General features: G+C 44.2%; 1 protein-coding gene across 7 annotated transcripts in view; it reads right to left on the bottom strand.

The window, feature by feature from the left end:
- LOC116955148 (glutamate receptor 4-like) overlaps nucleotides 1-27,956 on the bottom strand; it is an 80,821-nt gene that overhangs the window by 12,529 nt on the left and 40,336 nt on the right. For 3 of the 7 annotated variants that reach the window (XM_032976160.2, XM_032976190.2, XM_032976182.2), the window contains exons 8-16: nucleotides 27,690-27,857; nucleotides 25,320-25,424; nucleotides 22,573-22,680; nucleotides 16,990-17,196; nucleotides 15,472-15,863; nucleotides 13,641-13,839; nucleotides 13,141-13,388; nucleotides 4,220-4,334; nucleotides 238-372 (exon numbers count right to left, since the gene is read on the bottom strand). In XM_032976160.2, the coding sequence (XP_032832051.1) occupies nucleotides 238-372; nucleotides 4,220-4,334; nucleotides 13,141-13,388; nucleotides 13,641-13,839; nucleotides 15,472-15,863; nucleotides 16,990-17,196; nucleotides 22,573-22,680; nucleotides 25,320-25,424; nucleotides 27,690-27,857 (1,677 nt within the window). Of the gene's footprint in view, nucleotides 1-237; nucleotides 4,335-9,979; nucleotides 10,095-13,140; nucleotides 13,389-13,640; nucleotides 13,840-15,471; nucleotides 15,864-16,989; nucleotides 17,197-22,572; nucleotides 22,681-25,319; nucleotides 25,425-27,689; nucleotides 27,858-27,956 lie in introns of those variants that run through there. The other 4 variants (XM_076074901.1, XM_032976175.2, XM_032976168.2 and 1 more) reach the window with 4 other exon arrangements.

The raw sequence follows: 27,956 nt of genomic DNA on the forward strand, positions 1-27,956 counted from the left end.
CATTTTGCAAGTATTAAATCATTTTCAGTACGCTGGACATCCCCTATAACCAGAGAGGCTTCCCCAATTAGTCCGGTGCCAAGAGGTTTCACTGTAAATTAACAAGATAAGGAATGTGCACAAAATGAATGACTTGATAGGCCTGCGACTTGCAGGCCCCGACGTGGGTTTCAATTGAGTGAATGAGCAACAGAATTATTATATCGATGTGTGAATGAATGAGTGAGGGAGGGGGACCTGGTATCTGCGGGCCTCGGCGCGGGATTTGCAGCAGAACTCCACGAGCGCCACGAGCATGGCAAGGCCAAGGCCCCCGACGAGAATGTAGAAGACGCCGGCCACGTTACTCAGGCTCAGGGCGCTGGTCTTGTCCTGCTCGCGACATGCATGGTGTGGCATGCCGATGGGCGCACGAACGGGAACGATAATATGGGACGAAACACGGGGCCGACCAAGTGATGCACGGTGGGAGTGGACACGATAAGGCGATACGCGAGTGGTGGACACAGGGGATGACACGGAATTGAAAATGGTGGAAAAGTGGAGCCATACAGAGAACCATGGAGGTACACAGATAGGGTGGACACAGGCATGACAGAATATGTGTGTGACACAGACATCACATAATGCGGATTCCATTGGTGGCCAAATAGGGATGACACACGAGACACCAAATGGACAAGTGGACAAGGATGGGATAGAACAAATAATGGGTCACACAATGAGTAGATGATCAGGTGGACACCAGAATTAGAGACACACACGGGCCAGATGATGTGTGTAAATATAACAGCACATGCAGGAGACACTTAGACAGATGGACAAATAAAAGGGTGGAAACAAGAGATAAACAGGGGTGAATTCAATGCTTTAAAACCCCATTTCCTCTCTAACTCAGCATGCAATTCAAGCTCGCTTAAATGTGGTGACACAAGGAATCTCCGTAGAATTCTCGAGGTGAATTTAAAGTGCACCTGTCACAAGCAATGCTGTTGACTCTCCAAATGTTGCACAAACACGCCTGCTTCACATATGCATCTGTAAACGTTGTTGCTTGTTGCCAACAGCACAGTTGCATGTTACATTAAAATGCTTATCTGTGACATACACACGTCCCATTATAGCCTGACTCTGGCCAGCTGACAGTTAATCTTATCATGCTATTCACGATGCAGCGTATAAGGAGTTGATTGCCAAATGCAACCCACCATTCATGGTTTCCATTGGGCAGTCATTGTCGATGTGATCCAAGATGAACTGCCCTTCATAGGTCACTAAACATTGAACGCTTTTTGTGTGATTATTTACAATGTTTGTACAAGTCATAAACTTCTTGCCAAATGCAGACCAGATAACATGCATGAGGGCTTCCCCATATAGTGTTGTTTGACTATACTTTATCACGATGCTCAGTGTATGTTGATGGTGGTAAAGCATACACGTGGGAGTATAGAAAGTAGATTTATAATAATGGATTTAGCTGGACCTTGCTGTACACAGAGCCCTGCTGCCAACTAAGACAACCTGTCACAGGCTCGGGTCTGTTTACTTTCCTATATTGGTTGTATTCAGGCTCATTTGGTCAAAGGGCATAATAACATTAGCAGGAAGATATTCCTGGCGTCTGTTATCACAAAATATGAATAGCAGCACAATCATCAAGTAATCCACAATTTTAATGGATTATGGGAATCTGAGGGTGGCATTTGGACAAAGTAATTGGCCAGAATAGTGTGTGTTATGTAATACAAGCAACAGAGTTTACACCGAGGCACAATGCTTTCTGTGGAGAATTGAACAATATTGGAAAATGCAACAGGATTACACAAGATGAGGTTACACTTTTTCATTCCAGCTTAAGGGGTTCATCAAAAAGATGAGCTTAAAACTATGCCTAAGTTATGGAAAAACTACATGTACAGTTCAATAAATATGCTTTAAAGTCTGTTGTGGCTGAATCACTGTTGAGCCAGATTTAATTGTTCCTGCCTTGTGTCACAACACAAGCTATACACAGACAGAAATACAAACCAACGTCACTCAATCCTGTGGTTCTTTGACTGGGTGAGAGCCCATACTGTCTATTTTGCAAAACCGGGATTCATGAACTGTGCTCATCTGTGTCATTACTCAAATTGCATTATATGATTTACAAATTCATCCCAATTGTGCAATTTAGGATCACAGTCATGTGGTGGAAAAACACCTGATCCATTGACTCTTTGGGCAGCATCGTATGCGTCACCAAATGGTAAAACCCCGAATAAAACCACTGAACCAATCTGCTGTGCCCTCAACTCTCAATCAACGAGTGCCTCAACTGCCTCAAATAATCGCAACTGTGAGACAGTGCTCTTGCACACTGTTGTTGATGGCGACTCACACACCACATCACCAAAAAGCCATTGTCAATCCACTACCGAATCATTATCCATCATTATTCTTGAGCATGGTCCATCATTCCTGCCAGCCATGCCCATTTAATCTTCCTAACAGTTTAAATCATGTCATCAACCTGCAATTGTTTTGTTTTAGAAGGTTCTCTGTATCATTATTTCATAATGTATGTTCTATAACACACCCATTACTCTTTCCATATCTCAATGTAAATTAAAGCAGGCTTGTCCCCATGGTTATTTTTGAACTCTTCTTTATTTTTGCAATGAATGAACATGATTCTGAATCGTACATGTATAGTCCGCACGGATTAAAAAAATAACAATTCCTGAGGTACATTGGGATGTTATTTTTCAAGGTCAGATTTAATTCTGCCTATTAATTTAATAATTTGGATACCAATTCACCTAAAATGACTGTCCTAGGTACGCAACAATTTTCTCTTTTCAAGTTGTGTCCCCATGACAGATCTCCACTGATTTATTTTGCAGCCTCCTTTATTACATTATTATAACATTTCCTGTAGTCTATTCTCATCGAACATAACAATGGCTGTCGTCAACAACTATCATTGTTAATGTTTTCTCCATTCACAGCGATGCATCGACTCTCCAATACAGTTTTCAGCAAATACATTCTGTCACGGTGAATAACTTTTTTGAAAGCATGTAGCCTTGTCCAACTCTTAGTATGTATGTTGGTACGCTATTCATGTACTCATAGTTTTTATGATTTTAAAATATCTTTTATTCAGGCCTCGGTGATTGACTTAAGCTTTTGACTCTCATCAATTTAGAATGCCCTTTCCTAGCCTAAAAATGCAAGGCTCGAAGATAATTGAATTTAATTCGTCTTTTCACTTATCTGATTCACAGTATGTGTGTTTGCTCGATGGTGGGAAACCTTTCCCACTCTGCTCGCTCCAGTGTATGGTCGATCTCTAATTGTTTTCATTACTCTTTTCCCAATGATCTTTGTGAACAATTTATATACTGTATGTAGGATAGGCTACCATTCCACGTTTGCAATTTCAGCCCTCTATGCTGCACAAAGTCAAGTAAAATGTAAAATCCAATGAGTAAAATTAGATGATTTTGCAGGCTGACCATCAATCTTGATAGACAAAGGTAACTAGGTTTAAACTCTGGTGGCTGCCCGTATTTGAACCAAGGCTACTGGTACAGTAGACTGGCAAATACTATAATCAGCTTAAGACACACATCCAGCACGTCATGAATCCACAAAACTGCTTTTTCCAAGTCATTATTTCAAGAATTGGCTCCAGGAGCCCAAGTCTCGAGATCAGTGTCTCTAAACTCATCTCAGGAAGTTCAAAATCAGTGTCTTGGGGAATGGTTCCAAGACACCTGGTCTGAAGATCAGCATCTTCATCTTTGCATCCAGGAGACCAGCTTTCAGGAGTAATGTCTTAAGACTCGGCTCCAAAATACTTAGCTTTAAAATCAACATTGAGACTTGAATGGAGACTGTCTGGGTTCGGACCACCTACTTATTTCAATAACCTGGTATCTAATTGGATGGAAAAAGAGTGATCTGCATCAGATTAGCTGGGATATTGACCTGGTCTCTGATTTGCAGAAGTAAAAAGAGTGATTGGCTAGGTTGGAGCAACAAGTCTCTAATGTTAATCACACGGTTACATGAAAACCCACTCTACCATGGCCAAAACGTGTCTGGAGGCAGAATGCCCCTTTTCCCCCTATGGTCCTGTCACTATCAGAGCTCTCCCCCACCAAAGCCACCTGGCCACCCCTTGAGATGCGCCTCAAGCCCAGTGGTGCCATGGGGTCACAACACTCACCTTGCTCTGGGCGTCCTTGGCACCGCACTCTCCCTTATCGTACCACCACTTGTTTTTGAGTTTGTCTAGCGTCCCTAGCTCGCTCAGTTTGAGCACCGCTAGGTTTACCCGGGTTCTGGGGGTCGAGTGGCGCACAGGACGAGTGTGGGAGGAGGGCAGATCGAGCCCGATGTTGTTGAGCCCCAGTCACCAGGATTTAGGTGGGCAGGTGGTGTCAGGAAAGCAGAGACAGAGAGAACAACCAAGAGGACGGGACGTGACGCAGACAAAGAGAGAGGGAGAGAAGTGGAACAAGAGAATGCGGCGAGAGAGTAAAGGAAAGGGAGGGTGAGATGAGATAATAGAATGTATGGAGGGACAGATTGGGAGGAATGACATCAGAGTGGGAGATGTAGGATAGTGAAAAAGAGTGGAATATGGAGGGAGAGTAATAGAGAAGTGACATAAAATATAAAGGGTAAGAAAGGAAAGGAAACGAAAAGAGGGAGAGATTTTGGAGACCGAACATACAAGAGTGGAAAAGATAGAAAAAGACAGGGAAAGAGGTGGAGAAATGAAGAGAGACATAAGACGGAGTGGAAATTAATGGGTGAGGGGGAAATGATTGCGAAGGGAGGAGAGAGAGGATATAATAGAGGGAGGAAAGTTAGTGCCGAAATGAGAGAGGAGATCGAGAAGAAAATGCAAAAAAGTAATAAGAGTGTTTCAGAGATAGGAAGACTTAATGGGATTGGGAGTAAAGGGTTTAAAGAGAAAATAAAAATAGGGCCAAGAGAAAAGATAACAGGGGGACATGTGTGTAGGGGAAAATAAATCACAGCACGTGGCAACAGGGTACAGAGTTAATAAAATAAAATAAACCGGGAGTTGAAGTGATGATCGGAGAAGCATGCAGAAATATGGAGGAAGAGAAGGGGTGATAGGCATAGTGAAAATGAAAACAGTGAAAAGTGAGGGAAAATAGTGTATATACAAAGAGCGATAAGCCAAGGTGAGAGAGTTTGCAAGGGAGACAAAGTGGTAGATAAATAAAACATGATAAGAGAAAGAAGAGGACTAAGTTTAAAAAAATGAGATGGGAGGCAGAGAGAAAAGTGGAAGTTTGAAGAGAGGAGACAGAGAGACAGAGGCAGACACACAATAGGACGCACGGGAGGGCGGGGCGACATAACAAACATAACAGCAGTTATGTTGTGTTACTCCGAATGATGTCCATTCCCATCAGGTCCGCACGTGTCAATGACGTCACAGCCCCACCACCAAATCCTCCCTGAACTGGCCACCCAGACCAAACTACGACAAGGATGGGCGACCATTGAGATTCATAACCACCTACCAATTGGAAAAAAAACATTCACTGTTATTACGATACCCAGCACGTGTCACTTAAAATCTACGCTTTATAAGCCTAATTTTTGGTAATCATATTTTGTAAATGTGGATTTGGCTATGTATTCTCAATGTGATGCTTCGTCAATGGGAAAAAATACTTGAAAGTGACTTTAAAGTTGATTTGGTGACGTCACCACGGTAATGTACCAGAATGGAATCATGCAACCGACATCACTGGTGCCGCTGCTTCGGTAACGTCAGACTTGAAAGTATGTTTTTCTCATTCATGAAGCGTAAATGTCACATGGGACAAGGCCAGAACACAGGCGTGGGTTGCATCTTTACGCAAGTTCGAGAACAAACCAGACTCAGGTGAGCCACATTGGCGAACACTCTTTATGGTAAATGATAGGCGAGTTAGGGGCGTGGTGGGACGACGTCATCACGAGTCGAGCACGTGGCCCCCGCGGAACCCGAAGAATAATCGACGGTCACGTGATCACGCCCGTTCGTCAGTGCTGGATCACGTGACAAGTTCGCATTCGCGGTACGACCTAGTGGCTGGCATTGTAATTATAATGCTAATACTGCAATGATAATATGGATAATAAATGCATACCTGTCAACCCCTTATCAGTCCCTACCTTATTACAGACCAATTCAGACCTTATTGGTCATCCCATGCCCTTATACATCTCAACGTTTATCCTACAAAGTCCCATCATAAGGGAGAAACACAAATAGACAAAATATTTTTCCCATATTGAAACGGCTATACGCCGTATGGACCTGAAAACTCAATTTCCTTGTGCAAGAATACGGGTAAACCGTATGGGTTGACAGGTATATAAATGTGTAAAATATATACCGTAGGTCTTATTGAAATAATTTCCAACTTTTTTAATGGGGTCACATCATGAGATGAATAATTATATTTGGAATTTCCATTGAGCGGTAGGTGGACACCATCTTGTTTGACATCAGACACTACCACAAAATGCCTCTTGAAGCCAAACTCAATTGAATTGCAATTTAAGGGTAAAGTCAGAAAGGCAGTATATAAATAAATATTAGTTAAAAAAACTTGAAGAGAGTACTCTGTTCGTGCACTAATTATGCTGTGAGCGGTGGTGGACACAGCACTCTACCACATCATTATGCGGTGATGATGGTACACTGTCTTCTCCTTGGACATCACTATTCACTCAAATATATTATAAAAGTAAAAGCTGTTGAAAATTACGTTTATAGAATTTAAGAAAAAAAAGTTTAATTTATATTACATATACGTGAAATAAATTCAATCCTGTTGAAATTTTTTTCCAGGCCTCCACATTCAGTGAATCTCAGCCTTCCACCTTTGCTTTATGGTGACGGTTACTTGGCTTAATCAATACAGCAGCGAGTTTTATGTGCTAGTAAATTACAAATATTAAACTGTTAATATTTATTTGTTATTACATTATAAAGTGGGAGTGAATGTTCGTGTTATTTACGTGTAAATGTAATATAAACGTGATAATTTAGCATTACCTAATTACTGTATTTTGTCAATATTCCAGACTTCCCCTATGAGCAGAAAGACTCCCCCCCCCCTCCAAATTAATCCAGCTGCAAGATGTTTTTACTGCGTTTCTAAGGTCCCTTCCATTGATAGGTAGTGCACCTTCTCACATGGCTTGCCATTGGATTTGTAATTCCCCGAGGGCACCGTTACATGACAATCATTTGTTATTGTCCACACAGATGGAATTTAGTTCAGTAGTTGTGAACCTGTGAGTGCCCCCCCCCCTTCCAGGGGAGTGTGAAAGTGGGGGCTGGGCTATTTTTTTTTGGGTGGGGGGCATACCAAAAAGGTTGAGAACCACTCATGCAGCTAAATAATATTACTGCACTTGAGAAGACATTTAAGCACAGGTGGCAGAGTGTCCTGTGCCGCCCAGGTACCGAGACAAAGTACCCCAAAACAATGTCTTTAAACATAAGTGATAAATGTTTATTTCAAATAATGTATAGCCCTGTGCCAATCCACTGCTGGATGAAGGCGTGCCCATGCCATGTTGGTCATATGGGCTGTTTGACCATACTTCACCATGCCTGTCAGTGCGGGATGGTGAAGGGGGCAGGGATTCAGGACCGATTCACAGTTGGTGAACCAATGCACCACTATCCCAACATAAATTATATTGTAGCACAAAATAAAGAGGTAAAAAAAGTGGAAGGGTTCAGCCCTACAACTGCCTGCTCATGCCACTGCTCGCAGAAGGACCTCCACTAAGGGGCCTTCGAGGGAGCCCCACGAGAGGGTACTTTGGTTTCCTCTTCTATGCTTGCCATACGCTATTGTAGAGCAGGGGTGGGGAACCTTCTTTCTGCCAAGGGCCATTTGGATATTTATAACATCATTCGCGGGCCATACAAAATTATAAACTAAAAAATTATCCTGTTATATCTGGTCAAACATTTAATTAACTCACCCCTAATGCGATGGCTGGAACTGGTTCTCTTTGGTGAGGCGTGTGATGATGTTCGCTGGTATTGACGATGTTGCTACTCGCAACTGCTTTTCCAGGTTTGCTCCTAGATTTATTGAATTTCGAGTCCCGCCTGCGGTTGCCTTGGCAGGGCCAGAGACCAAATTATTTTGCGGGCCTCATACGGCCCGCGGGCCGGACGTAGAGGATGCCGTACCCACACTTTACCTCATCACACGCGTCCTGCCAATTGACTGTGGTGGTGGACCCATTGATTACAGCATCCATCCAGCAGTCTTATATATGTTAACGCCGTTTTAGCAGAACCGAGTATAACAGTGACCGTGAGTCAGTGCTCGAAATTCCATATTGCGATGGCAAGGGCTAATCCTGTTGATCAAAATGGGGAATATTTTATCACTCAACAGAAAATTGTAAAATATCATTGCAGTATTATTACATTACGTTTTGTGTATCAAGATATAACTAAATTGTGTTTGATGCAAACCTTGATTCAAATGTATTCGATGGTAGTGAACTATAAATCAACCGAGTGATTGATTCGCGATGCCAATTAAGCGGACGTCCGTGTCACCGCCGATTATTGCGGCAAATTGACATTGCCAGGCCGATTAATCGAGCATCCGAGCACTCCCCGCGATTAATCGACTGCCGAGCCCTCACGCTCGGGGTGATCCATCGAGCAACTTGGCTTGCCCAGAACGATTAATCGACAGTCAGCCGAGTTCATGAAACTGCAGAGTCCAGCACATTCAGGTCAATTAATCGAGTTATCGAGTCAAAGCAACTCAGGTTTCAATAAATAAAAGCCGAGTTTCTTTAATACCCAACCAGATTAAATCGAGCCACCGAGCTGGTCAGAGTAACCACCAATTGTGCATCTAAAGCCGCCCACGGTGGCTGCTTTTAACTCCGAGTGGAACTGCCCTCTCCGTGTGTGGCTTGTAACGCCATACAAGGGAGGGTGGGGGAGAAGAAATTACACGAGTCGTGTTGTGAAAACCGACCTTAACGTTTCTGAAATCGGCCAGTCCTTAAGCCCATTTATGAGGCACTTGTCCCGTATTTTACCAATTTTTCTCTGTTACAATTTTCATGCTGCCAATGACTCGGAAACACAAAATGTGTGCCTCGTAGTGGCTTGGTCGTGATTACTGGAGAAGATTTGAGTAGTTCTTCTTCAACCTCATTGAGACCAGGATCCAGTTTCATAAAAATAAACCTGAAGTGTTAACATTCCCCTTTGCATTGACTCAGAGGAAACTAAAGGCTACGTGGATCCACAAGGGCAATGTTCTAGGAAATCGTCAGAAAACATCGCCAGTAATTATCCATTAATCATTAGCAACTTGGTGGGCAACGGAATAAAGTGAAAGAGTTCTGAGCCAATCAAAGCAGACTTTGTTGAAGAGTGCGTTTTGCTCAATGACTGGTCTACATACTGTAAACTAATCTGCAGACATTAATCTGCTGAAATCGCTCAAGAGCCCATCATGATCCATAACAGTATTATTACGTGATAATATCAAACTGTCATACATTCGCTTCCAGATCCCACTCATATACTCAACTGAAGCCTCTTGTTTGTGATCTGATTGGAAGCTGCTGTCCCAATTGACGAAGAAGGGGGGGGGGGGAAGCTGCAGTCAGCTTTGTTTAGATTTTACAGCAACTACGTTTTTACAAAGAGAAATGCCGTGGTAACCATTTCCGCCTCTGATTGCTGGTAATTATTTCTCTAAACTACCACCCATGGATTATTGCCTGAAAGGGAAATGTTAAAGCTCTTAAAGCCATTTTATGCAACCAGTGATGGATTAGCTGACCAATTGGCTTCCATAAATTATTCGATGCTCCCTTTGCAGCTCCAGTCGATTAATCGATTGTCAGAGTGGGGCCGGGGCGAGGAAGCGATGGCCGGGCGAGGCCGCACCTTTGAGTCCCCGCCCCCGCTCCCGCACTCGCCCTTATCAAACCACCACTTGTTCTTTAGTTTGTCCAGGAGGCCCTGCTCGTTGAGCTTTAGCACAGCCAGGTTCACGGCACTCCTTGAGCCACCGCGCGGCAGGGAGACAATAATAATCATCATCACCATCATCATTACTCATGGCCGAACGATGTGGCCATCATCATGAGCATCATCAATCATCAGACTGAACACGGTTATTGTCATACACATCGTCTTCATCACCACATTTCATCTGTACACGAACATGATTGTAAATCCAAGTGTGGTTTTCCAGGTTGGGCTGTGGCCTGTTGAACCACGCACTATCATGGGCATCTAATTCAGCTCGTGGTAAATTCCTGCAGTGAATGATGAAATTAAATTTACATGAAGACGCACTTTCTCTTCGATTTATTTTTCTTCTTCTTGCACAAGTCTTTGCTCATGCGGTCCTTGTACTTCCGGATCTTACCGTGCAATCCAACCCTAAAAACCACACTTGAATTATGAGCAGCTACGAAAACTTACTTTTGTTGAAATGACCGTGAATATCATAATCGTCACTGCCAGTAAGTAATATAATTAACGTGTCCTGTACGACCATCAGTCATCATCCCTTTCAGTGATGCGTGCTGCCCAAGCCCACTAACTTTTTTTAACAGACACCTTGTGCTCCACGTTGTTTGTCAGTCCACGTGTTTCAGATACATTTCATGACCAGCAATATCCACTAATTGAAAACATTATTTCGTCAAATGTATGTCTGTAGAACTTCTTTCCCACTGTACATAGCCAACCGTGCTAATCGAAGGTTGTACATAGAACAGGATACCTGATGCAGGAAGTGATGAAAAGGAAACAGGCACTATTTGGACACATCTGTAGGATGGACAACAACAGGATCATTCAAAATGTGTTGTTCGGAAAAATTGAAGGAACCGGAAAGAGAGGAAGACCTAACAGAGAATGACTTGACGACAGAAGAGGTTGGTGCCAGAAAGATGCGCACTACTTGAGCATATTGGCACAAGATAGTGGAAAGTGGAATCAAATGATGAAATTTGCAGTGGACACCTATGGGCTATCTGCCCATGGATCGTGATGATAATAATGCTGTTTCTTTGCGAACTCCGTTTACCAAGAATGTATCCTGAGCACTATAAGAGATATGTCTGTAGTTCATTGCCATTCCTTGTTTTAAAGACTCATTTGGCCAGCGAATAGGAGATGGGTTAATGCTTTAAACATTTATCATTTATTAACTTTTCTTTCCGCCATACAGTATCAAAATAGGCGATAATTTCAATGAATGCTGCAGCTGTTTTAATTATTTATGTTGGAATCCTGTTATTACGGAGCTTGTCAGTGTCAACACCTGGCCACAGCAGTTATGGCCGTTTGTGAATCCCTGCCTGCTGCTTGCTGCTTGAGGATCACAGGATTGAGTATTGGCCTGATTCTCTCCTGAAGAAGCTGCTCCATGAGCTTTAACCGAATGCTAAAAAAAATGGTTACAAATCAAGTTCTCCAAGTTTATTTTTTTAACCTGTTGAACCATGTACTCAAGAGACCAGGATAAATGTAATTTGTAAGTGTGACTTGGGGAATGTTTTCCAGTTGCGAGTAATGTTTTTTTAAAATAGATCAACCAAGTATTTTAAACAAATGCAATATACAAACTCTTTAATTATAACCTAATTGTGCTGCTGGAGTCATACCAATGTGACTCGGCCTTCATAAATTCTTACAATCAGCATTGCACCATCGCATTAGAGAACTCTCTTCACTCGATCTTGTATGTAACACTGGAAAGTGAGATTGCCACATGTTTCATGATGCGTTACAATATTACATTCCACAATGTTATCCGTTTTGCCTAATTTTGTAATTTTATTTCATATTTTCCTTGTATTGTGTTTGTTTACTTCAAAGTTATTCAAATGCAGTTCATTTAACATAAGCTGGCACAAACCTTTTAATAATTTGCAACTTTATAATCTATGTTTATAACATACATGCTATCAGAAAATGATGCAGTCATATAATCAATACACCATTAATTACTCCAACTTTTTTTTACGAAACACTAATTTAATAGTCAAATGCTATTTATTTTTGCTTTAATTACTCCTCTGAACTTTGATCATTTTAATTTAATAAAAATGTTCACGAAATGAAATAAACATTGAATGAGCTACGGTAATGACAACATGACAGCAGTTAGCCACACGGATATCATTATCGTGGATTGCACATTGTATGATGTATCTTAGTATCGTGGTAACTCTACAGGATTGATGCTTCTTCCAACTGATATTCTATTTTTTCATCAAGAACTGCACAAAGGTCCATTGCATACACTTTCTTTTAAGCTGCACTTCATCTTTGCCAGCCTTGTGGAATTGTAAATGAATACACTATCCGATGACTGACATTCGGTAAACCACTCTTGGCCTGCCGTGGACTTCGATCTAATGTTGGGTGACAGTACGCGATTGAAGTGCCATGGATTTAAGCAATGTGGATATGTCACCTTCCGAGGCCATTCTCTGACACGACAATGTGAATCCCTGCCACCTATGAAGTTCTTGAAGGAAGTTTATTCATCCCCTGATTTCACTGACAGAACTATGAGGATAAATTTCGATTTAAAGCTTTCGTGACTGCAATGATTCATCTTCTTTGGTTCTTTCGGTATTATTTTATTCTCATTCTACGTGACTTTACCGAAAGAACCAAATAAGAACTATGAGGATAATATAGACTCTTTGTTAATTGCAACAAGTGTGCAAGTAAATTAAACTGAATGTGGGAAATAAATTGGTTCAAATGGTGACACTGGGGGGGGGGAGGTGGGGCAAACAGAGTGTAGGGAAGGATTGGTCTGCTAAATTAGAAAGAGGGTGAGGAATGGGCCGAGTTCAGGGAGACAGTGCTGGCTGCTGAACGAGACAATGGTTTCACAGAAACACAAGAACATGTGTGCCGTTAATTATGGCAAGATTAACTGAAGCATAGTTAATGATTTGTCTGCTCTGCTGTTCATGTTAAAATCCAAAACCCTGAAACAATGCAATTGCTAAACAATCCAATGGGAGTTAGGTGGGGGGGGGGGTTATTGTAGGACACAGGAGTGCAGGTCTCACCGGAGGAACGATCGCTTCGGGGTGCCGATTCCATAGCCCTTGGAGTCGAGGTTGCCGCCAACCTTCATGGTGTCGCACGGCTTGCGCTGCTCGATGTACTCATTGGTCGTGGACTCGAGCAGGTACGCGTACTTGCCCTTAGATCTGCGCACACGCGCCACCCCCTCCCCGGTCTTCTTCACAAAAACGGACGGCTCCGCAGCGCGCATGTAGTGCCACATTGTCTCGTACACAGAAATCTTGGAGCGCTGGTGAAAGGGAGCGTAGGTGGAGTGGAAGGGGAATGAGAAGAAAGGTGGTGGATCTCTTTTATTATTTGTTTGCATGTTTTATTTTAATCGCTAATTAGAGTCCAACTGCACCATCATTGTCCCATTACAGAGACGAAGATATTTCCACGCAGAACTGTGACAGCGAGCAGCGCACGTTTCACCTTGTGTGTCAAAAAATTGTCCCACAGCAGATGACATCCTAGCACGACTCTTGGTCTCCAATCTCACCCCGAAGAACTCCTTAGTGGAGCCAGAGTCGAGGGTTCCGTACGAGATCTCCGACTGCTTGGCCAGGTCATCAGCGCTCTCGATGGGCGACACCATGCGCTCAACAGTCAGGAAGGCAGCCAGGTTGGCCGTGTACGATGAGATGATGATGAGTGTGAAGAACCACCAGACGCCACCCACGATACGGCCAGACAGGGATCTGCACGCACACGTGAACAAAAATCTATACACACGTCGCTCTGCAACACCTCGATGCAGAAACATGGACACATTCGGGCTGGTGGTGGCACACACCTGTAATTCAGCACTGTGGGGGTGAGGGTTGGTGGATTGCACAAATGTTGTCAAACTCACTTTCCTGTGGGCATCGAGGTGCTATACCCTGGCTCGCTAGAAGGCAGCAGTGCAAATGTGTTCCGTCTGTATAGGATAGTGGATTCACCCCCCACCCCTCACGCACGAGTTGTTTTTTTTTCCTCCCACGTGGAAACAGCTCATTGATTGGCCGAAAACACCTTAATATAGAGGATTGCAGGGCTTGGGGAATTGGCACCATCTCACCGCATTGGCTGCCTTCCCACTTGTCTGTGGTTCCTCGCGCCGACAAGTCGTCCGCTATCTTAAAGAGGAAATACTGTGCGTGTTATAAGTAATATATTATTAAAGTGATATATTACTGTAATTTGTGTTATTAAAATGCAGTTTCATTATTAATCTCACGTAAAAATAAATTATGATTATTGGTTTGAATAATCCCAAAATGATGAGGGGGGCATTATCCATAATTTTTTTACTGCAAGGTCTCCCGTCATATAAAATGTGGACCACCAGACAGGGCAAGCAGCAGCCAACACGTTCAAAGCTGGAGGTGTCTTATTCGCGAATGGAACCCGGTGGTTAATTATTGAGATCACAGTCTGGATGCACAAACTTTGTCATAGATCAGAGGGATGCCACTAAACAATAACTGTGTTTAAACTACACAACTACTGGCTAATGACTCCGCACTAAGCCTACTGGTGTTCATGTGCTACTGTGCACGTTCCATCATTATAATCAGTATTTACATTACCTTTCTGAAGAGGGGGAAAACACAGACACAACAAATACCCCGAATTCCGCCAAAAAAATGTTTTGGACGTTTTTTAGTCATATCTAAGAGTTCTGGGAACGTCTGGACACCTAGTGGCTGGCCCCTTCGAACCCTGTGGGACCTCTTCTGTGATGACATGTACTGCAGCCTGCACACAATGACCGCCCTTCCTTCCAACAGTTCCTTGGGGCGGTCATTCCTGGCCTGCACGTTCCTCAGTGCTCAGGCTCCATCCAGATCGTTATTTAAACCTCAACAGCTGACGCATGAGCCAGCCACTTTCCCTAACCTGAGGCTCTGCAACTGTCACTGGGTCAGCCCTGCCTTGGTTATCATGCTGCAATTTCAGCTGAGGAATTCCCCCAAACTTAAAAATACTCATCTGCACACAAAGTCAAAGATCACCTGTATAGCCTTTATAAAGGCTGTTGAGGCAAGTTCTGTTAACGAGCAAATTAAATCAACGTAAACTGAAAAGGCCAGTATGGCACACAAAGGGTCAATGGCCAGCACCACACCTTGCCACCTTTGTCTCCCTTGTGGCAATATTTACATACTGCACCGGGTACTCATTTCAGGCCGAGTCGACCTGGGAGAGGCCCAGAACGGTTTCCGATATTCGTCACTGGTGGTCATGAGCAGGATTAGGATTGAGGTCACTGGGCAATAGCGCAGTGCGCTAACCATCACACCACTGCATCTAACCACTACGCACACACATGCACTTAGTCATCTCACCGGGGCGAAATGTCACAGCCCTGCTGCATGAAGGCCCCCAGGGAGAACCACAAGCTGTTGAGGATGCTGAAGTCGTTAGGCTCGGGGGGACCTTCGGGCCCAAGTGGTGGAGGAGGCGGGAGCTCCCCGGGCCCCGCGGCTGCCTTCTGCCACTCGTAGGGGCTGAAACGGCTGACGAGGAAGAGCACAACGCTCACGCCGATATAGGCGAACACGATGCACATCCAGATTTCGTAGGCCAGTGGGTCGAGGAACGAAAACACCCCAGGCTTAGACTTCTGCGGCTTCTTGATCATGATGGAGATCCCCAGGCTCATGAACGGCTTGGAGAAGTCGATGACCTCCTCGCGCACCAGCGAGATGGTCAGCGGGGCAATGGCGATGTCTGCCTTCTGTCAGAGTGTGTGGCGGCGGTGATGTGGTTTTATGGTGTGGATGGTGAGATGTGAAGGTGATCATAATGATGGATGATGAGATGGTTTGTGAGGTTGTGGGACGATGAGGTAATAGGTATGATGAGTGGCAAAGTGTTGGGGTAGAGTGGTGATATAAATGGCAATGAGGTGTAAAAGTGAAGGGTTGATGAGGTTAATATGAGATGAATGGGGTGGAGAGATGGTGTGGTAAGGTGGTAGGATAATGGATTTAGTGATAGGTTACAAAGGTGATCGATAGATAGAGTGGTCAGGTGAATGATGATGATGGAGTGTTGTTGACAGAGAAGCAGGTGAATCGTGATAGATGTTTATGTGATGGAATGAGAAAGTGGGGTGGTAAGATGATCGTGAGGTTCATGAGGTGAGGGATTAAAAAAGTGGTGAAGGAGATGAGTGCTGCAATTGTCGTGAGATGGTTCGATAATGGGATGTATTTATGAAGATGTGCATGGGGTGGTTTATGAGTTCGGTGACATGACGGGTTTGGAGGCGATCAATGATTAAATTAGAGTGGGGTAGACATAGTGAGCAGGCGAGCAGGAAGGCATAGCCAAATGTGTGGACATGACAATGTAATCAGTGGTTGAATGATCAATGACGTAAAGGGGAAGTCATCATAAGGTTAGAGTTATCTATTGCACACAACACATGTTCAACAATACACACCTAGATAAAACATATTTAGGGGACAGTCTTATGGGAACAACCCCACAATGCATCACAACCCATACTTCTGTGGACACACTTAAATCTACTGTTTGTTCTGCATGCTGTGCATTATCCTGTGCCATGAATGTGTGTCACTATTGTTTGAATTAACAAATGGCGCCATAATCATAAGTGATCCTTGCGCTGTAAATGACACGTTCTGGTTTTGTGAATGAGTGCCATCCATGAATAAAGTGTTCTCTCATTGCAAACGAAAATTTCGCTCATTGGCAATGAACAACACATTGTCTATTTGTGAATGAGCATCGCGTGTGATCGAGGATCCCCCTCGTCGTGACAAGGGCGATATTCTTTTCGTGACTGGTGCGTCCCCATGTCTGGAAGGGGTCGAGCGATGACATATCTGCCGTACCCCGTACACCAGCTCGCCAACCATGCCATTCCAGATCTTGGTTTCAGTGTCGCGGGACCCATAGGCGCCATCCGGCACGAGTTTCCAGCGGTAGTTGAAGCCGACGTGACGCGCGATCTCCTCACCCAGGTCCGCGCAGTAGCCCTCGAAGCGATCGTTACCCGTCAACTGCTCGTAGTTCTTGCGGTACATGAAGTACGGGGCGTCCTGTGTGCATTAGTGTATGTGATTGTGTGGTGGGTGTGTAAACATAACATCAGCACTGGGGAGAAAAAGGCGGCAGAGCGTGATGCTAGCCACCCACCCCCTCGTGTGCCGTGCTGGTCTTCATTAGGTACAAGAAAATAGCACTTGCCCCAACAGGCTGTTAAAGGCTATGCGGGGGTCATTTGCATTTGAGAATGTGTATGCGAATAAGCGTAGAGTTGGCATGTTTAAATGCGAGTGTGATCATTATGTACGCATTTGGATGTAACGTAAAAAATATACGTGTAATTTTTAAACGGACTGTTTAGAGAAGACGCTTTAGAAATACGACTTTATTTTTTTCGAACTGATATTTCTGACCCCACGGCATTTCCTAGATTTATTTAACAAATGTTTGTTTTCCAACCCAGTCTCCACTAAGCTTTAGTGTAAATGTGTTTTCTTTAAGTTATGTTGGATGCCTATAATTTGGGAGCTCACCCATCATCTGCTACAATTCCTAAATATGTGAATGCAGCTGGTAAAATATATTAAACTGTACTTAATGTTTACATATTAAAGTATAACTCATTTAGAGACATCACCAAAGCCCTGGCCCTCAGACTAGACTCCATACTACAGGACATCATCGACCACGACCAAGCGGGGTTTATAAAAAGGTAAACACTCGTCCGATTGTCCTAATTAGATGGACCCAAAACTCAAAACAACCGGCCTTCGCCCTCTCCATTAACAGCGAAAACATCCTTTGACAGTAGAATGGAGCTTTTCTATTCCGTGTCATGATTCTCATGAATTTCCGGCAAATCTTTTATATATCTTTGCTCACTCCTATATAAATCCCCTCTGGAAACTGCTCGTACAAGAGATCTAATCTCCCTCCCCCTTCCCACTGGAAAGGGGCTCCCGTTAGGGATGTCCACTTTCCCCCTCCTTATATTCATGAGCTATAGAACCATGAGCAATTGTGATTCGCTCCTTCACTGACCTGACAGGTATCATGCACCCTACTGGTAGGGAAACTCGGACTTCGCTCTATGCAGACGATGTCTGCATTTTCTCAAAGACCCAGCCTGTTTCTTCCCACAGCTCTTGCATGACGTCATTACTCCTCTTGTCATCTCCCCATTGTCGCTTGACGTCATCACTTCCTCTCCTCCCCTCAACACTCCGCGTTTCTTGACTGAATTACTCCCTTGCCTCCACCTCATCCGAGTAGCGTGACATCACCCCAATCATCACAACCTCACCCCATTCTCGCGTGACGTCAATACTCCTCCCAACACCCCAGGATCTCTGACGTCATGAACCTCTCAGCCCAATCTCATGTGACACCATGCCAGTGCGTTACAGAGATACACACGCAAGCGCGCACGAACAAGTGTATTATTATATAGATTGAGTAACAGACAAACCCGCTCAATGTAAATGATTTACTAAATAAACTAATTTATGTTTGGTTCATCTAGAGTCTAGACCAACAACAAAAACTTGGACCACCATAATTATCATTCTATTCTGTTAACTTTTAGATAAATGCAGAATACTATTGTTTTGAAACAAAGATCAAAATTATTACCGTGAGAAGGCCTGCATCAACACAGATTAATGCATTATGAATCTAATAATATATTTTTTTGCCCATTAGTAAGTTAGATGATAGTTATCTAAAAATGTTTACGTGAGGCTGATGATCGGGACAAACAATAGGTAGACGGCAAAATGACACAAAAGGATTAAATTATGGAATCGATCTGGAACCCAGGTGACAATTTCTCACACCATTGGTGACCTGGGTGAATCATTTATAGGCCCAAAAATAAGGCTGCAACGAGGCTCACTTTGCAGAGCGAGAGGCGACAAATCCTGGTAGAGCGTTACAACCCCAACATCCCAACTCTGTCCTATCATCCCACCGAAGGAATGTGCAATGTGCCTCGATGATTCAGTGGCATCATAGTTGAAGACGGTGGCCCAATTAAATTGATCTTTCACTCGTGTACGTTCGTGCTCCTCAGTGATGATTCTTGCAGCACATGATGGTGAACGACCCCAGGTATGTAGCATTGGAAAGTTCCTTCTTACACAATGACACAAAGGGCATTTGCTCTGTGGGGTTTTGCCTCTCTTAAAGTCCGATATGAAATATTGATGTGATAATCATGATCCCAAACAACAACAGTCAGCGCACAAGTCCCCAATGTAAACCAGGGTTAGCAACTGAAAAAGCAGATGCATCCATGACAATAATAATAATAAATAAACATAAAATATAAATGAATGTGTACTTACGACAAGGCGCGGATGAAAAAACTAAAATAAAGGCAGATGCTGTGGTAAACGTAACTAAAGCTTGTGGGATGGCGGCACAATCGGTGACGCTGTCTGCAGTCAGGGGACAATGAGTAAAGGAACAGAGGGGGGAAGAGAGGGAGAGAGAGTCATTGTAGAGATGGAGCGAGAGCAAGAGAGAGGGAGGGGGTAAGAGGGAACGGGAGAGAGAAGAGCAAGAATATAGAAATGAAGCAAGAGAGATAATGAAGACACAGGAAGATATCTGAAGGGAGAGAGAAAAGGTGAGAGAGAGACGAGAGATCAATGAGCAAGGATTGTATAGAAAGTGAGTGACAGAGAGAGAGAGAGAAACAGAAGAGAGGGGGGATAAGAATGGATGAGAGAAACGAATGCAGAAAGGGGGAGACGTATGTAAGTAGAGAACAGAAGAGAGAGTGTCAGTAAGGGACATTTACAGAAAGACAGGGACATAACGGAAGAGCTGAAGATAGAATGAGGGAGAGAAGGGGAGGGCGGTGCAGGGAAGACAGTGCAAGAGAGAGGGATATTTGTAGATTAGAGGAGACAGTGATATAATTGTGTACAGAGCTGGACCAGAGAGACATAGCAAGATGGAGGGACATTCAGAGAAGCAGAGGGAGAAGGAATTTACCAATGGATGAAAATATTGAACGCAAGAAAAAGAGACAAAAAAGAGACAATAGAATATATAGAGAGACACGGTGAGAAGGGAGATAGAGATGCATGCGCGCACAGGGAGAGAGAAGTGAGGGGCCGATTCATGCTACGCTGTTTCACCATATGCATCAACATCTCAAACATCACTTCAACATCACATCCATCTGTCACATCAAGAGCAACTCTAAGCCCACGTGCTCTAAAACCATTGCAGAGATTTGTTCCACATCTACAATAATAACCACCATAATTAAAATCTGTACCCAGCAAAGCTTTACCGAGTCTCAAGACTTGGTTTTCAATGCCAAGGTTCTACTGGGGATACTCTGCAATTTCCTTTTGAAGTAAAATTAAAAACTCTGCATGGGCTGGAACCTACACGTCTAATGAAAACCAACAAACATGTCCTCAGGGAGCAATCTCTCACGAGCTGGTGCACATAGAAGCTGCCCGAAACCTCACATCTGCACTGCACCGTGAGGACAATGCATCACAGCCAAGAATCCAACCATGTCATCATCGTTATTCTTACTTGCTTCCAGGGGATTCACGACCCTCATCAGTTTCTGATCCATCGACCCAAACCTTGCATCGCAAGGTTATACAAAAATGCAAACATGTGAATGTGTGTAGTGATAAATAATGTATTGGCCAGAGGACATCCATGTCACACACCCAAATTAAACAGGAATTGGCTATATCTCCAAACCACACAGCTTTAGCGGGACCTGCCCACCATGATGAAAAGCCTTAACGATCTTGAGAAGAGGATCAGGGACCCTGAAAGCACAACGACTAACCCAAAGCCCTTGCATTGTAGAACTTTACCAAGGCAATGAGGCAGAAATTGTGCTCGATTGAAATTCCCTACACCTCAACTTGAATTCAAATCTATCACTTTAACGAACATCTTGAGCAATCACGCGTATTTACGAAGGGCTAGCTTGTTTTGTTTCAGCTAGGAGCAGCCGCCTCTGTAAAATAGTACTTTAATTGTATAATGTTAAATAATATACATTTTACGAACTTTAAAATGTGGGTCTGGTGCCACTAGTCGTGGACCAATTTCAGACCAAACCCATGACATTTTTTGGATATAACTCATACATTTGCGCAAATTGGGCTCAAGGTGGCTCAAAATTATTTTAAAATATCGAAACATTTTTTAAATGATTAGTGAAAGCACAATGCATATTACACATGCTACATGGTGGAATATGTTTTAAAATGCAAACAAAACTAATCATGTTTTATCTTTGGATTATGCATGGCAGCATTGATGAGAGCCCAAAATTACTGGTTGTCTAGTGCGTATTATACACCAGCATTAACATCACTAATCATCGAACCAGATACTGTGAAATAAACAGTCGTCTCTATTTGAGTAAAACTTACCCCAACGCCCTGATTTTTCCATCACCGTTAAAACTCCCCGATCATTGTGGAGCTATAAATTCCATTTTAACCCATGCAAAGTACAGCAATCCCTTGCCAACCGCAAAATTCATGTAGACACTGTTTATTATCTGCATGCCAATTTTCCAAAAGCGACCTGAAAATTTTGAGTATCCACGTTGTAAGCACGGGTCCGCAAAACGCATTTACAAATTTTGCAGGGCCGCGATTCTCCTCCGTGCCACCGCGCCACCAGTGGCGCTGTGTAGCTTATCAGCTGTCCCTCAAAGTGAAATACACGTGATGGGTTTGCAAAGTAAAGTATTAGATAGGCTTGTACGTGGTGAGAGTATTGTGTCTGTGGGGCGAGTCTTTGGGGTTAATGAGTCTACCATTAGAACCATAAAAAAGTGATGTGATTAGTCCTCCTCCTTCCAACCATCCCTTCCCCCATCATGTCATTGTCATCATCAGTCATAATAATGGACTTCTACCCTCAATATTAAAGGTATGTAAAGTTAATGCAATGTTTATTTATGCTTTATAATATTATTGTGTAACGTACTGTGTTTTATTCGTGTTTAGTGAAGAAACAGGGAACTTAGTTATACTATGACGAGTCTGGCCATGGACGTGGTTCCTCTAACCCCCTATTTCCCATGGGCCCTGTACTTTACCAACCTAACCCCCGCGGTCGGTAAGGGATTGCTGTATATTTTAAAATCGTTTTACCAAAATAAAATGATAAATGCATGCAATTTTTAATTCACGTTGTCCTAAATATCCATTGCAAAGAAGCCTTAGAGAAGCAGTGAGTAGATGCATATTCACATTGCTAATGCCCACGAGGTAAACACTATTTTTTTTAGTTGTGCCACCCCTTTAAAACTGGACATGGACAAGTAGGTTTAGCCTGATGATGGCTTCAGGGCAAAGATTTGAGGCATGCAGTGAGGTGAACAGATAGGGTAGGGAAGCAGCCTTGCCGCTGGGGGGCGGGGTTCATACCAGGATCGTAGTTACGATGACCGTTTTGTTTTGATGTAGAGAGCTATTTATTCCATCCTCCCCGAGTCCTGTCATCACCAGGTGCTTGGTGTCTGACCAGTATCCCACCTGGGTGCACACACATACAGAATAAAATGCACACATGTAAAAAGAAACAAGAGTTCCCCGTGGAGCCTTTTGTGGCAAGTGCTGTTACAGCGAGCACCTATGAAGGTTGACGACACGGCACAATAGCGGAGAGGTTGCCATCACCATGCCCGGCCACCTTTGTCTCCGAAATGCTGATCTTTACACACCACACAAGGTAATCATATACGGATGAGTTAACCTAGGGGAGGCCCAGCACCAGTTTAAATATGTTCCAGTTATTGGTCGTGAATGAGAATTATTCTTCTTTCATATGGCTGAAATAGATACATCAGCCATTCAAGTGGTCAAGCCAGACAACCACATCAGGAGCAGCTGAGTGTATCGCTGTAATGTGTCCTTTATATTTGTGGTTCAGGCATTGCATCATTATTTATTGTATGGTCTGTTCTGCATGACCACTGTCACACACTGGAGAGATTTTTATTTTCCATTTGTGCATCAGATATCCGCATCTGCTATAGTTTGTGCAGAAGATCAAAACCAAGGATCTTCTGCTGTGGGTCTTTCACAAGGTGCTTGTTTGTGAGTTCTGTTGAATTTTCTGTCGCTTTCCAAACTTTATTTGGGTTGAACTCGCATTGTTCAAGGTTAAGCACATGGGTCCAAAAGGGTGACTTCAAGCGATGACGAGGGACATTATTGAAGTCCTGATGAATGAGTAGGGGGAGAGATGAGTGACAGTACGGGCAACCAGGGTGTTGGGGTCGACTTGAGGATTTAGTCGGACACCAATAAGTCGAGTGTGACAACTTCTGGTCCATACTGGTGCACAGTACTTGGCTACAGAGTACACAAGGGCCATCATTGATGTCCGTAAAACTGGTGCTGATGCTCCCCAGTTTGTGCTTACCAGTTTCTGGACTAGCTTGACCCTTGTTTTGGTCTTGGCTACTACCTTTTTCAGGTGCTCATCAAAGGTTCACGACGAGATAGGTTGGAGTGGGGGTCATGTCGCACAGTGTTGTCGCAGAATGTCCCTTTCAGAGTGTGCTTGGCACTCCTATTAATTATCAAGAGGAAATGCAGTGACTGATGTTTTGAGGGGATTTGGCATGAGTCTACATTTCCGGAAATATTCCCCCATGGTGTTTAGGTCTTGGTTCAGAGTGGATTCGATGTCATTGAAAGTGGCTGCTTGTGGTGCCAAGGTCATCCGCATATACAAATTTACATGACCTGGTTGGCGGAATGTCGCTCGTGTAGACATTGAAGAGTGTTTGTGTGACTACTGAACCTTGTGGCAATCCATTCTTGAAGAACCAGAGCGAGCTGGCTTTGTCACCCATATCGACATGCAATCGCCGATTGCTCAGCATCATCCATATCAGGCGTATTGTTTTGAAAGAACGAATGGTCCTTGCGAACTAAAATATCAAGTCCTTAATCCAGACTGTGTCGTAGGCCGATGAGAAGTCGACAAAAGGCTGCGCCGGTCTTCGATTTCTTCTGGAATCCGGCCTCAATGTCCGTCACAAGGACCCAAACCTCTGTCACAGCAGTTGCATCAAGGCTGGAATCCCACTTGTTTTTCAGGGATAACTGAATCGATGAGAGGGCTTATTCTCTGAATTATGCTTTCAAGGAGTTTCTAGGTTGTGCATTGTTTCCCGGGTCGTTGGTTGGCTTGCCCGGCTTGGATATTACAATGATCATTGCCTCCCGCTATGCTTTTGGGATGCATCCAGTTTTCATTGTTTTGGTGTACCGTTTTTCCAGCCATTAGAGTCCCCCCCCCCCTCGGGCTACCATCTCTGCCGGCAGCCTTCCCTTTCTTCATTGCAGCCAGTGCCTCCCTCACTTCCTCTGTGCTGATGACGATGGGATCTTGTGAAGAAATTGAGGCCATTGTCTGATGTATTTGGCGATGAATCTCTTGCTTGATGTGTTTGTGAAGCGGTCCTTTTGTACTAGTTTAGAGGCTATAGAGTTGGGCAGGGCTCTTGCGGTCTGGTATTGTTGGATTAGCAGCACCCACATGTTGTAGTAGGACCCAGGCATGGTGGCTGGAGTGTGTGAAGCCCAGGCCTTCAACTCACTAAATCCACCGTTGACGTCTGGCTTAGTCTAAAGACTCTAGCAGGGCCTCTGCAGCCTGTGGGCTGCCCAACTGGTTGTACTGTCAGAGCAGATCCTGGGTTTCTTATGTTCAGCAGGGAGTGTATTCTGTTAGTTGTGGCCAGGTATCAAACTCTGGGCCGCTGATTTTTTAGTGGAGCATATTAATCACTGTCTACCACTCCTCACAAGAAATATATGTTTATGGCCCCACGTTCAATTGGTGAACTCCTTGTGAGATGACAGAAGAGATATAGACATGAGATGTAGATACATTGAGATGAGATAATGTTTTCAAGAATAGAGATTTGGTGCATAAGTTTCTATATACATACATTTGCATTCGATTTTGTGGGAAGGATGAATTCATTTTCGTGCATGCAGACAAGTAGGCAATTAAACACAAGCAACCACAATGATCAAGAACAAGTTAGTGAGACGCCTATCTTTGCGTATGAACCAAGATCATTGGAGTTGATGGCTAAGTGTCCCAACATTGCCATCGTGAGTCACTGGAGCGAGGCAGCCCTTGGCGGCCATACCTTTGTGGGTCCGGTGGGCCTCAGCTCCATGACTCCAAGAGTGTAATTCGACCTCTGACCCAGCTCATTAAACTGGATATTGTTCGTGAGGCCATTGATATGAACCTGCACAGACGTGAGGGCACACGCACACATGTAACACAACCGTTGTAGTAGCCAGACAGACCATTAGAGCATTGTGATGTTTGTGCACCATGGAAAAACGGTTGATGCGGCCAACACTATGCTCAGCCACCTGGGATTTCCTAGCGCTGATGTTTACGTACCCTCAGTAAGGAAGAGGTTCCACCACTTAAAAACTATGACTAGTACTCTTATATAAGCGCACAACTTTATCTACCTGTGATGAATGCTGCATTTTCCGTCGTTTTTATACAGGGGGCGCTGCAAACCTAAGCGCCCCCTGCATGAACAACGGAAGAGCAGGGACAGACGTTCGATTACGTTGGAATCGATCTGCAGACGGCAGTCTTCTCGCACAGCCAGCTCTAAGTCACCTTATCTCGATCCCGCAATCCCAAACAGGTGAAATTTCGCATCGAACCCGAACCCCCAGCAAGGCCATCTACTTAACAACGAGATGAAATTCACACGAAATGTCCTTTTCAATTAAGTCTTCCAGATGTAAAATGATATAAGCTTTTAATGAAGAAATAAAATGATCTAATTCAAAACATAATACAATTCAAAGATGTTTAATTTTAAAACTTCAAAACGGAGCATCGGGTGCTTTCATGAATGCGTCGTTCGTGTGCCATTTTCTTTAGTGACTTTCCTGGCCGAAGGCCGTAATGTTTGTGAGGGGCGACCCGAACAACCCCCAGTCTAAAATAATCTGCCTGAGCCAACTTATGCCCCTACAGGGAAATTATTAGTTATAATTGATTTGTGATTGTGCAATACTTTCAATTGATCATGTGAAACAATTGTTTTTGTTGTGAGTAACATTTCTTTATTGCTTTTGCAATTTCAGTGACCCATGTCCCTTTGTAAACGATACTCATAGGGGTCTCTTCAAGTTCTCACCTGGTTAAACAAAAATAAACTTGACTTAAACATTACTTAACTAGACCCCAAGGCAAAGATCCTACTTATAGCATGTCACTTGGTACAAATAACGCCAAAGGGAAATACAATGGGGAAGGTATGGTCCACCTGTACAAGGGAAGGGGGTTGTGGAAAAGCAGGTTCTGGGAGGCAGGAAGGAGAGATAGAGCCTCGTGCACGAAATAATTGAAAATGATAAAAATGTGCAGCAAGCTAAGCTATTGTGTTTGTAACGGGTGGAATACACGATTCCATCAAGGTGTCAATCACAATTGATCGAGCCCAGCTTCCTATAAATAGGGATTCCCCCCCCCCCACCCCGGGCCACGCAACAGAGGTGCAGGGTCACTGCAGGAAGACACCAGCCACAAGCATTTATGCGCCTAAGCGCCAGCCAGCAGTGCCGAGAGGAACGGTCCAAGGAAACAGGCAAACTTCAAGCTTGGATGCCGGGTGGGGAGCCGAGACGGGCAAGGACATTCAGCAAAAGGGACGAAGAGTACGCGGAACCTGCCGCTAGCACCACCCTATGGTGGGAAAGAGCCAGCAGGCACCTGGCTCGCTTCCTCTGCTCTGGCGATGGTGTCAGGCCGGTGGTGGCTTGCGACGCGCTGGGACAATGGGTTGCTTGTGAATGCATCCCAAAGCGAGTGGTAAACGCCATCGAAGGCTAAAAGTGTCTTATCTAAGGGTTTGTGAGTGTCGTGTCAGGAGAAGGGTGTCATCCTGGAACATATGGTGAGTGCACTGTGGTGTTCTCGAGATACGCTCCTGTGTGAAAACTGACAGGGTGGCTTATCTAAAAATGAATAACAGACCAACCCTATTGAATCGCCTCTGGTGAATGATCTCTATTGCTCTCGCTAGACTCGATCCACAATATACATGGGAGTGACCTGGCTGACCAAACATGAAGGTGAGCCTGGGAAAGTCGGCAAGAGACTAAACGCCACATAGCCTTAACAAACTTTTGGGGCAAGTGCCATTAGAGATCACCTACAAACTCCAGTACGATAGAGAGAGGGGGGGGGGGGGTGACCAACACCACGCTCGACCACCTTTGTCTCCCTGGTGGTCATGTTTACACATTACACCAGTTGCCTCATTTGAGATATTCGCCACTTATTGGTTGCGAACGGGAATCCAATGCCAGTTGCTGGGTTTGTAGTGCCGTGTGCTAATCACTGCACTACTGCCTCCACACAAAACACACATGGGAGCCAGGTGCTCGCTCCCACCACTTGCCCCACACCGAGGCTACAGGGAATCCACCTTCCTTGCTACGTGTGCGTGTTCTTGCTACGTGTGCTTGTCCGCACGCACATTCTTGAGCGCGCGCTGGATGTCGACGCCCTTCCCCCAAGGCACGGCGGGGTTGGCGAGGCAGTCGCCGGCGTTGCCCTCACGGTGGAGATCGAAGCGCTGCTTGTAGAGTGCTCGGAACGCCTGCGAGATGACGAACACGCCGTCGTACGCCAGCGCCGACGTGTACTGCACACGTGTGTACATGTAAGGGCACGTGCAGGCTGTTTATTACACTCCCACAACACTGAGGACATGTGTATGTACACGTACAAAGATAGGCTTGAA

The sequence above is a fragment of the Petromyzon marinus genome, chromosome 3, assembly GCF_048934315.1.
Source record: "Petromyzon marinus isolate PM22_M1 ecotype Great Lakes invasive population chromosome 3, UKy_Petmar_22M1.pri1.0, whole genome shotgun sequence".
Taxonomy (NCBI): domain Eukaryota; kingdom Metazoa; phylum Chordata; class Hyperoartia; order Petromyzontiformes; family Petromyzontidae; genus Petromyzon; species Petromyzon marinus.